This window comes from Bicyclus anynana, chromosome 16 (genome assembly GCF_947172395.1).
Source record: "Bicyclus anynana chromosome 16, ilBicAnyn1.1, whole genome shotgun sequence".
In the NCBI taxonomy this organism is placed as follows: Eukaryota; Metazoa; Arthropoda; class Insecta; order Lepidoptera; family Nymphalidae; genus Bicyclus; species Bicyclus anynana.
Genome location: NC_069098.1, coordinates 582,321 through 594,678, shown reverse-complemented (window position 1 = coordinate 594,678; position 12,358 = coordinate 582,321). Strand labels below are relative to the sequence as shown.

At 37.6% G+C, this 12,358-nt stretch overlaps 1 protein-coding gene across 1 annotated transcript; it reads right to left on the bottom strand.

Moving 5' to 3' along the window:
- Positions 1–771: 771 nt before the first annotated feature.
- Positions 772–12,073, bottom strand: LOC112047592 (speckle targeted PIP5K1A-regulated poly(A) polymerase). The gene is made up of 7 exons (XM_024084740.2): positions 11,933–12,073; positions 10,748–10,849; positions 8,987–9,229; positions 6,767–6,922; positions 5,343–5,464; positions 4,490–4,690; positions 772–3,487 (listed from the first exon to the last, which is right to left on the bottom strand). Exons 2-7 carry the CDS (start codon positions 10,824–10,826, stop codon positions 2,123–2,125), a joined length of 2,166 nt encoding a protein of 721 aa, XP_023940508.1. The 5' UTR covers positions 10,827–10,849; positions 11,933–12,073; the 3' UTR covers positions 772–2,122.
- Positions 12,074–12,358: the final 285 nt, after the last annotated feature.

Here is a 12,358-nt window from a genome sequence, read left to right as displayed (position 1 = left end):
AAATTTTTTACAGATATAACGTCACGCCGAGACTAATGTATTTTTTTAGGCCGGCCGCATCCAGTCATTTTCCGGGTTCGGAAAACCGAATACATGAAAGCAATCTAAAACACATTCAATGACGCACAAAAACTTTTTTCCCGAACAGAACAATTTCCGCGCGTACGTTATTAATGCGAGCCCTTGCTACAATCTACATTCCGATTTCCGAATGAAGAAAAACGTGTAGTCTGCGGTAGTCTCACGGAATTTCAAATCAAAATAACGCAATAAGAAAACGGATGTGTGCGGCTGGACCTTAATGTATTTACTTAACATTGCTAACATGCACTCGATTTTCCGAACACTGAAAACGGCCTTAAAATTGTAAATAACCAATTTGCTGTTGCCAGTAGAGGGAAGGGAGGCATTTTTTGCCTGATGAGAAAAATTTGCACATTAGAATAACCAACGGATCCCTGATCGAATATAATATCGTAGATTCTCATAAATAATACAAAAATACTGATTGACAGCCATTACATTTTTAAGACCTAAACAACGATAATTTTATTTAGATAGGTTGCGTGCCTACAAAATCACCCTGTCAAGCAAACACCTCATTGAATTGAAATCGTTCGTAATTTATTCAATACAGGTTCATTTATTAATATTTTGTTATGTTTATCTATGAATAAACCTGTATTTGTGAATGCGTCCATAAAATACGTAATTTTATTCGTTTTTTTCCCTAGAGGCAAGAGGGTCTTGATTAAATAAAAACAAAGATCATAATTACTAATACTCGTAATTCCAAGGTCTACATTTTTAATACAAAAAAATAATAATATTAAAAATAAACAGTAAAAATTATATTTTTAGCTTATCAAATTATATTGATTTATTTCTACAGTATGTATTAAGAAATCAACTTACAACATTATTGTGTACTTGAAAGTTTTGATTCATCAAAACAAATGGAAGAGAGAGTTAGCCAATTGCATTAATTACTAAATTGAAATGTCTCTCCCTGTTGAAATAACTACTATTTTTTTTTAGAAAAAAAATATTATTACCTAAAAAGTATTATTATCACAATACTCTATAAATCACAAAAATAGATCTTCCACAAGTTTTAACAAATCATAACTAATGTGAATGTTGTGTATTAAACAAATAGTTCTAATAGTTTTTGTTGCTGTTTACAAAACAATGTCTGTGGTAAAGTAAAGTATTGGAATAAAATTAACATAAGCAATTGGTATTAAGCGCATTAATCTTATATTATAGTCAAATTCAATGATGTCAACAACTCATAAGCTATCTACTTAAATTTAAGCTGAGCCTATCAGCTTAGCACATTCATACAAAATAAAAATTGGAATTTTCAATACATTAAAATATTATTACTCAAGTATTTTGTATAACTTACAACAAAGAATATCGATCGCAATTCATCGCAGGAATGCTCGCTGCTTGATGGGCGATCTACGAAGGAAGGCAAATTTTTAAAAGTATTAGTTTTAATTTATTTTAATTTTATAGATATATTATAATTCAATAATTTTGAAATATATAAAAAGTTGCGTAGTCCCCGCTCAACTCAAGAACGGCTAAACGACATTTAGGGTAGGGGTAGGATAGTGGTGGAAATCGGGTTGGATAGTGGTAGACTCAGACTAAATACATAAGGACTAGTATCGCACCCAAATTCACGAACAAAATTTTCTGCCATTTTCTATGGAAAACTAGCTTAGATTTCATACATATTTTAAACTAAATTAGCAGTTTTTGTTCGTTTTTTGCACCATATAACTACACAAAAAGGTATTTTTACGGAGCTTTTTAACCGACGGACACGATTTTAAACTATGAAACATCGATTCTTTAGAGACAGTGTTTATAATCGCATAAGATCGTTGATCATATACGTTGACAGAAAAATAATGTCTTGTGAGGCAGGTCTTTATCTAATTAGTCTGAGAGGGTAGAGAATGAGTCAGAAAGCTTGACAAGGTCTGCTAGTATAGTATATATTATTAATATGTTTAAATTAGGTTGTCAATATCTGCTTGCCAATAGTTTGTTGTAATATTGAATTTGGCTATAATTGTATTTACAGCTAATGAGAAGACTTTTATGGTTATTCATTGTTCTGATCTAATATTGATGGCATTTTTATTTCCTGTGTGTTTATTTTAGGTTGCTCTAATGTGTCAGTGTTAGTTTGAGTGTCATTTGTACTGCTAGTGTCATTGTCATGAGTGTCGTGAGCGTCACTAGACACGTCCGCTGAGTTGTCCTCACTAGTGTCAACTCCTGGAGTCGAGACGTCGGCTTTAATGTCAACACTTTTCTCGTCACTGTTTTCCGACTGTTTCGTGTCCCCAGAACTGTTGCCGACGGCGGGCGAGCCGTTACTCTTCAGGCGGAAGTGTGGTCTCAACAAAGCCAGCAGCCAACCCTGCATGGTGGAAATGAAGAATTTCCCGAAGTCATTGTAATGTCCACCGTCGCCATCGATCATCTTGAGAGACACTGCCGCGTTCTTCGTGTCTTTGTTAATGTTCAAGGTGATTCGAAACTTCAATTCCAATTCCACCGAGTCCACTTTCAGAATTTGCTCAGTTATTCGCATTTGTTTTTCTGCACAACCAAGATCACACCCACAGAAAGCTTTATTGAACCTTTTCCTCGTCCAAATATTTCTGACGCAGGTTCCCATGTACTTTTCCTTCTGATGCTTAACGCCATCGACGCGTTCCAACTTCGTCAAAGGGATTTTGCACAAATCCTCAAACAATTGCACCACCATGTCTCGGACCACCGATTTCCAATCGGCATTTTCTATACATTTCAAGATATGTGGATACAAGGCGACTCTATATTCTGGATAAGTTTTCTTCGGTAATTGTGGTTTTTTCAACAGAATAATTTTTAAAAATTCAGCGCAATCGTTGTTCTTTTCGTTATCGTACGCGTCAGCGGCGAACTTGCAGAAAGCTATTATTTCAAACGCCAAACGGCTGTTGACGGGAGAGGCGACGTTGTGGCACAGCTCTATGGGGTCCTGGACGCACATGGACGTCGAGGTCCTCAACGGATAAACGAACTCCTGCTGCACGTTCTCCTTGTATCTGTCGAACTCAGGCGGAAGGTCCTTCACATTATCAAACAAGTCCTTTTTCATCGCAATACCCGTGAACGGACAGACGACCATTTTGTCAAAATCGAAGGTCGAGTAAAATTTGAAAAATCCGCCCAAAAGTTCAGACATAGTCAACGTATTGTCGGTCTTGGGAAGGAGTTCGTGGTCGTGCATGAAGCCGGTGTTCCAGTCGTCGACGATGACGTCACAGGCGCGGTCTCGCTGCAGCCACTGCACGGGCGGCAGCACGGGGCGGGGCGGCTGCTGCAGGTAGAATATGACGAGCATCGTGAGCGCGTAGTTGGTGAGCCGGCCGGTGCCCGACAGACCGTGCACTTTGGCCCAGTACTTGAGAACCACCTGGACAAAAATACATTAATTTATACACACCACAAAACAAACAATATAACTGCAAAAGACATAATTAAGTTCAGTTATTAGAAGAGATTACTTTGGGGATTTATGTGCTACTAGCGGCCGCTCGACACTTCGTCCGCGTGGAATTTAGTTTTTCACAAATCCCTCGGGTACCATGGATTTTTCCAGGATAAAAAGTAGCCTATGTGTTAATCCAGGCTATAATGTCTCAATACCAAATTTCAGCTAATTCGGTTCAGTAGTCGAGGCGTGAAAGAGAACGAACATTCATATCATCAAAATCATCGCTTTTGTTTTTTGAGTTTTCGCAAATCTCGGGAAACCATGGATTTATTCGGTATAAAAAGTAAGTGTTAATCCAGAGTGAAATCTATTCCCATTCCAAATTTTAGCCAAATCGCTTCAGTAGTAGTGGCGTTAAAGAGTAACAAACATCCAAACATCCATACAATGGGGATGATGACTAGGTTTGAATATATTGATTTTTATGATACATTCAGGTAAATAAGGACAATGTTAACTAATTTATACATAAAAAGCAAAGATTGTCTGGATATTTGCAAAATAAATAAGATTATAAAATTTCAAAATCTACTAAAAATATTTTATCATAATTAGATGAAAATTCATACAGTTTTAGCTTCCTTACGTTAAATGTGACATTTTTTAATGCATGAACTATAAACATACGCACAAATAACAAAGATATTAGTAATTTTGTTTAAAAGCTTATACGAATCTAACGATCATTAATTGTCTACGACGTCATAAGTTCGTACCATTTTGTATGGGACGTTATTCAGGGATCCGCGGCAGCGCCGCAAATCTGGCCCTTTAAATCCCTGAAGCTCCGAAAGTAATGATCGCAGATACCCTGTTACTTTTACAAAATTGCTTTACCATTAGCGTACTCTTAATTTATATACAATTTGAAAAACTGTCATCATCCCGATTAGTGGTGATTGTTTAGTGGTGTCCGCTCACCGCCAGTGGCACGAGGCGCGGGTCGGCGTGCAGCAGGAAGGCGACGAGCTTGCTGTTCTGCGCGCCCAGCGGCGTCTTGAACGTCACGTCGCAGTTGGTGGCCGTGGGCACGTGCAGGAACTTCACGATGGGCGTGTTGGCGCGCGGGATGGCCAGGACCTCGGCGAACGTGCGCGGGTACTGCGAAAGCAGCCGCTTGGCCTGTGCTCACAGAAACGATCAATTCATTGATATCGTCTATACTATTAGGAGTATTTATTATTACTGGTGATTGTATTTAAATTAAGCTTTATAGTACAAGTGTAGGAACTAAAGCGAGACAAAAGCCTATCTATATAATCTCAGACTAATTACATAACCACGTAATCACTACATGAACGTCCGCGGGACCAAATTTTCCAAAAAAATTGTTTTTGCTATTTTGCTAAACTTTAATTTGAGACCAGTTTTCGGTCGGGAATTTGTGGTCTGACCTCTGGCCGTGGCTTCCCAGTTATTGGCATTTTGCCTAAGTAGGCGCGACCTCCGGCCGCGCGCATAACTACTCTACGGCGATCAAGCGTAACCATTCGCGGCCATTGCGTGCTTATCTGGTTCAGTACTTTCTGGCTGTGATTTAACGATACAGAAACAGTTTTTATAAACATGGAGATCGTTGATTCTTGATCTTTGACACAAGGGTAACGTCTAGCGAGGCAGGTCGCTATATAATTCGTCTAACTTTATGTATAATTAAATCAAGTAACAGTTAAATCTGACGCTCTTGCGTAACGGTAGAATCTGATCGCTAAGGACGGATAGAATAGACACAAAAAGGAGGCCAGCGCGGCGCTGTGGAGCAACTGTAGCACACCTTGTTGACGAAGTTGGCGGCGGGGTGCCGGAAGAGCGCCGGCACCTGCACGAAGCAGTCGGCGTCGCTGCTCTTGATGCCGAGCCCCGTCGTGATGGAGCCGAACGGCAGCGCCACGCAACCTGCAGCACAGCAAAGCTTCATTTACTTTGTTTTTATACTAACGACCCACCCTTATTGGAAAAAGAAAAATTATTGACGAAAGAATTTTAGTAACTTCGTAACTGTTTTTAGTAATTTTGTGTGAGTTTGCATGTGCGAATGTGTGTGAGTGCGTGCGTGAGTGTGAGTGTGTGCGTTTGGGTGCGATCCGTCGCTTGTATAGTTTACTTCGGTACGCGCGCACTGGAGCTATGCACCCATCATCATCATCAGCCTGTATCCGTCCACTGCTGGACATAGGCCTTTCTGGGAGCGCACCACCACACACAATCTTTCGCCTTCATCATCCAGCCATATCCATCATCATGTCGTTGGACCATCCGGCTGGAGTGCGTCCTACACTGCGCTTGCTGGTCCGTGGTCTCGTGGTCTGCTTACTGCCACTTTAGTTTGTTAATCCTTTGATTCTTTGAGCTGTGACGATTAATTTTATTCTCATAGGGACTTCCTCATTTCGGATTTTGTCCTTCAGAGAAACTCCTAAAATAGCCCTTTCCAGTTTTTTTTTTTTTTTAAAGAATATTTGCCATATCTTTTTTTATAATATGACCAATATTCCCATTCCCCTCCAACTAGTCGGACTAGTTTGCTGAGCGCCCATATTTTATTTTAATAGACATGCGTTTTCTGGGACCTGTACTGGACTGTAAGCTGAAAATAGGCATACCAACGACATTTTATGCCGTACATTACTTATCTAAGCGCATGGTAGTACGCAGGCCAAGTTCCAGCAACCGACCGCGTGCATACTATATGTTATGTGCCTACAAAATCACCGCAAAAAGTGATCTGAATTTAGCTACTCTGAGCACTCATGTAAAATATTGTGTTTACTTTTTTTTATTTTTTTTATTCTTTACTAGTTGATCCTTGACTACAATCTCACCTGGTGGTAAGTGACGATGCAGTCTAAGATGGAAGCGGGCTAACTTGTTAGGAGGATGAAAATCCACACCCCTTTCGGTTTCTACACGACATCGTACCGGAACGCTAAATCGCTTGGCGGTACGCCTTTGCCGGTAGGGTAGTAACTAGCTACGGCCGAAGCCACTAGCCAAAATTACGTTATATATTTAAATATAATATGGTTTGTACATTTCCTGAATAACAACTTCAGATTATAGACAATATTTAGGCACTATTCGTTTAAATAATTTTCGTTGTTCACTACGCAACTAAATGAAATTAAGCCTCAGTTCCGACGTGTTAGTAACATATCTAATAACATGAAATCTTTGGCTGATAGTGATGATGGTATTTACCCGGCCACTGCTGCTGCAGATACCACTCCAGGTCGACGTAGAGGCCGCCGATGGCCTTCACCTCCTCCTGCGTGAGGCGCACCGCGTCCAGCACGGCGTCCAGCTGCTCGTGGAAGTCGCCCTTCAACTCTATCTTCTCCGGCGCTATTATTGTGCCTGTGACCAAGTCAATACGCTAATGTAGTGTACCTGACAATACGGGTGATGACAGTTTTTAACTGACTTACAAAAAGGAGGAGGTTCTACGTTCGACTGTATGTATGTCCAACGATAATTCTGTCATTTAAGGACCGATTTTGAAAATTATTTTTTTTAAATCTATACTTATAATAAAAATAAAACTGGTCGAATTCTGTATATTTATTCGCAATTTGAGATTTTACTTATACCATTTGTAATAACAAACGTTACCGCCATCGCCAGCGCCATCTAGAATCTATACTTATAATACGATTTTGTACATTCTGTACATTGAAGATATTTTGAAAATTTTAGTTGGGGGCATTATATAATCGATACTGAAGCTAAAAATATTTTTTTTTCGATTTTTAGTCTATCTGTCTGTCCGTGTTTTTTTGTTATTCAGGCATCACGCTAAAACTACTGCATGAATTCAAATGAAACTTGGCACGGTTTAAGGTCATAATACGGAGAATGTTATAGGATACTTTTATTGCGAAAATAAAATAAAGAGGGGGTGAAATAGGGGTTGAATTTTTGCATGGGAAGTCCTTCATTTTTAGAGTTACAGTTTTAAAAATTTGTTCATAAATTATAAATAAAATTCAAAACATAATGGGATTATTTTTTTTTTTAAATTCAAACTCTAAGGTGGTGAAAAAGGGCTTGAAAGTTTACATTAATTTCCACGCGGTAAAAGTCGCGGGTGTCCGCTAGTTGTATATAAACTAAGAGTATGCTAGTAGTCATTTTGTAGAAGCAACAGGGTATCTGCGATCATTATTTTCGGAGCTACAGGGATTTTAAAGGTCATTTGCGGCATTGCCACTGATCGTTCAAAAACGCCCCATACTTAATGGCATGAATGAATGAATGACGTCATCGATCGAAGTGACTTTTGTATGGGCGGTCAAACAAAATTACAAATACCTTTGTTATTTGTACGTTCATGTTTACACTTCATGTAATGAAAAATGTTACCTTGAATGTAAGCAAGGTGATAATTTACGATTTTTCATCTAATTACGTCAAAAGATTTTTGATTGATTTTGACATTTTATAATCTTATTTAATTTACAAACATCCCGGAAATCATTGTTTTTTTTTTAACTGACAAACAATAATAATTAACGTATAACGGACATAATAATAAATTAATAATTTTAACATCATAGTCATTAAGTAAATTTCAATAATTATAGTGTATATAGACAATGTAATTTAGTTATAAGATTATTTTTAAATTTGCATGCTATTTTGTAGCAAATTGTATGCCAACATTTATATCAAGATCTGTATTTAACAATTTGCAAATAAAGAATTATGAATTATAAATTATTATGAATTATTAATTACCTTATTTACCTGAATGTCTCTTATGGGTTGGCTAAATGCATAAACTGCAAAGCCATAATGAAAAAACGTTTTCCTAATCGATTTTTTTTAACATGGTCAATGTTTAAAATCTTCAGGTGAGCTCATTAATTTGATACACATATTGCAGTATTTGAAAATACATTTTTTTACCTCGAGTTTATGGTTTACACACTCGCTGTGTTAGTTTTTTTTTAATTTCACCTATCTAAGAACATTGGGTTATCAAGACGAATTTAACGATATCTATACTTATAATAAATCAGTAGAGAGGTCAATTCTGTACATTAAATATATTTCCAAAATAACTATCAGGGGTGATTAGTGATCGATACTGATGACAAAAATGCAATCAGTAAAATTTTTGACTGTCTGTCTGTCTTTAACGAAACTTGATACAATTATTCTTCATACTCCTTGGCAGGTTACAGTATACATTTTATCACGATCGACAACGATCGACGATACGATCAACAGGAAATGTTGGGAAAACGGGAGAAGTTACTCCATTTTTACAGCGATACTACTGTAAGGGCTGGATTAAAGAGGTCTAAGGGCGGACGAATTTGCGGGCGTCCGCTAGTCTGAAATAAGTCAATCCACACTGCAGTTTGAAAGATATGAGGTGATAAAGAATACTACAGGCAGTCAGGTAAGAAGACATACCGCTGTGTTTGGTCTTGACGAAGTCCCGCCTGGGCGTGACGGGGTGGCGGCCGGTGAAGGGGCTCACGTTGAGGAACTCGCCGTACACGTTGATGCGCTGCGTGTCCTTGACGGCGTCCTTGGCGGCGTCCTCGTCCGCGAAGCGCAGCACGGCGAAGCGGTGCGTCAGCTTCTCCACCGTCACCGGCCCGTAGCTGGCGAACACGCGCGCCAGGTCCTGCGGCTGCGTGTACTCGGGGTAGCCTGCGACAGTGGCACGACCAGCGGCGTCATATCATCATCATCAATACAACTATCAGCCAATGGACGACTGCCAGCTGGACATACGCTTTTGCAACCTCAGACCAATTATAGAAGGACCTGTATCGCACTCATAGTCACGAACAAAATTGTCTGTCATTTTTTGAGGAAAACGAGCTTAGATTTAATATATGTATATCTTATACTAAACTAGAATTTTTGCCCGTTTTTTACACCATTTAACTACACAAAAAGGTATTTTTACGGAGCTCTTTAACCGACGAACACGATTACAACTATTTAACATTGATTCTATAGAGACAGATTTTATAATCGCATTAGATCGTTGATCATATACTTTGACAGAAAAGTAACGTCTAGCGAGGCAGGTCCTATACAATAATTGGTCTGAATTTGCAACCCATCGGCTGTGAGCCTTTTAGACTACAAGCCCTTGAACAAAAATTACATGTGAAATGACCCAACGTGAATAACGCTTAGAAGGCTGTTACTATATCAGAAAACAACTCTGAGCAATATGCCGTTATTTCTGAGAGGTACAGGTGAGTACGCGAGTGAAGTTTAAGGCTTGCGACTCTTATATTTCGACTCCTGCGCTGGAATAATGTACGGCGTTTTCGGGTAAAGTATCTGTATGTGTGTACAAAAAGAATTGCACAAATGCTGTACAGTAACAAATGACCTATTTTGCTTTTGCAATTGTCGACAGTTAAAAGTTTGTTGACTTCCGGCATCACCATTTTAGTACGGCACTAGGATTTTTGACATTTATTTTTAATCATCTTTAACACTATAACAAAGACCTACAATTATAATTAGTCGTAATTTATCATTTGTACCTAAGAAATTCCATTTACTCGTGTACTCACCACTGTTCCGCTCAGAAATCATAGTGCTCAGAGTTATTTTCTGATATAGTAACAGTCTTCTAAGTGTTATTCACGTTGGGTCATTTCACAGGTAATTTTTGTTCAAGGGCTTGTAGTCTATTTATGCACTCAAACAATTCAAAAATTAATTATACTTGAAATAAATGAATTTTCATTTTTTTTATTGATTCCATTATCCAAAGGTTGACTGGTAGAAATAGCTAGAAGCAGTAAAACCTTTACACATGATTGTATACTGTGTTTCTCGTTTACTTTTTAATTTTTTGTTTGTGGGTGGGGTTTGGAACATAATAATACTACAACTTAACAGCCACAATGTCCTACAAATTGCGCGGTACATTATCTCGTTCCAACGCTCAGAAATCTTTATTACCTGGTAACCCAGTTAGCTACCAGAATCAAGAATTTTCGTAAATAAAAAAGTTGAGCGCCTCATTAAGATGAGGAAAATCTCACTCACGGAAAATTAATATTATCAACTCATATTCGAGTCTCCTCTCAGAATGAGAGGGGTTAGGCCGATAGTCTACCACTCTGGTCCAATGTGGATTGGCAGACTTCACACTTTTTTTTCTTGTGACCGAAGTTCAAAACTAAATATCAAACATACCTGCTACGTGGACCTTCCCTGCGCAGGCCGCGGCGGCGGCGGCAGGCCGCGCAGGCTTTGCGGGCTTAGCGTTTGCCATCGCTTACGGGAACAGGGTGGCGCCTGCAACCAGATTGGGCTCTTACCATCTCCATACTGTACAACCTCATAAACTAACTATGGGCTTGTTTCGCACCTTGGTCGCATGCTAGCCTTACTTGTATCATAATCACAAGTTTTGTCTTTGTCATCAATAGATATAAATAAAATTTAAATGTCTGTCTGTGATTTCAAAACAAGTATGTTTTTTCAAGTGCCTATAGCTATTTACACAATACTAAAACATAATTGAACCTTTTTTAAATGTTTATCTGTCTGTCTTTCTGTTTGTCCCGTTATCTTCATTGGAACAGTGTATCGATTTTAACGAGACTTTCACTGGTAGATATAAAAGTTTGTGGAGCAAGAAATAGGCTAGGAAAAAATTCACGGTTCCCGCGGCAATTTTAAAAACTAAATTTCACGAGTACGAAGTCGCGGGCGTCCGCTAGTTTATAAATTTTGTGTGATTTCAAGATATTTGTGTTTCCTCAACTGCTTATAGTTACACAACATCAAAACACAAACAAACTTTATTAATTTTTTTGGGTCTTTATGTTTGTCCACACTAACAAAAATATTAGTAGTTTTGTTTGAACGCCCATAAAAATATTTAAAGTTACTTTATTGAACACAATTACTTGTATAGAGATAACACACACTACACAAGGTTTTCGAAATTTGCAAAGAAATATGAAATAAGTACCTATATTAAAATAAAAAAACACACCAAATTAATAATTCACAAAAAACACAACATGACTATATTATACTATTTACTTAGACTGTTGTAATTTTTATAATCACCATTTTATATAGGTTTTTAATTACAATAAATAGATAATTAATGATTGTTTACAAATATTAAAGACTGTTAAAGGTGTCCTAATGAGTTATTGACTGTCATTAAATAAATGTACTTTAAATTATTTTTGTTAATCTAATCTGTTACCTAATATTTACCTTTATAATATTAGTGTGATCATGTGAAGTATGATGTAATAGTGTAATATGATAGTGTGATGTGATACAATAGAGTAGGTATATATATTTTACCTTTTTGTCATTTTATTTTAATTTGTGTAACTCAAAAATAACCATACATACCTGTATCAATTTGTATAACTTTTGAAAAATATTTAGCCTCTAAATATCCTTTCTCATTGCCCTTCGTCAAAATAACTCCATTATCAGATTCATAGAATTTTATTCCATCTGTCAAAGCTTTACCCAAGTCTACGAATACATAGATTTGTACGTCCTTCCGTATGCCACTGATTATGTTAGGATCTTCAAGGGTACCTTAAAAAGTTATTTGTTTATCATTAATTAAATGCCAGTAATAAGCCAGTTATAAAGAGTAAAGGGCAATTTATGCAAATTTAGTTACCATTTAGTTTTAAAATCATGTCATTAAAGTTATTAATAGTTAAGTTACCTTTAGCTAAATGTATGTGATTCCTTTTCATGCAACTGAGACCTTGTGCTATAATGTGGGGCCAACACTTTAGGTAAGTACCATGAACAACTGTT

Bases quoted from the DNA above. Each gene is read 5' to 3' on its own strand.
- LOC112047592 (XM_024084740.2), bottom strand. From the start codon at position 10,826: ATGGCAAACGCTAAGCCCGCAAAGCCTGCGCGGCCTGCCGCCGCCGCC. The intron at 9,230-10,747 runs GTATGTTTGATA...CCACTGTCGCAG, and splicing joins AGGGAAGGTCCACGTAGCAG to GCTACCCCGAGTACACGCAG. The intron at 5,465-6,766 runs GTAAATACCATC...GCTGTGCTGCAG, and splicing joins TCTGCAGCAGCAGTGGCCGG to GTTGCGTGGCGCTGCCGTTC.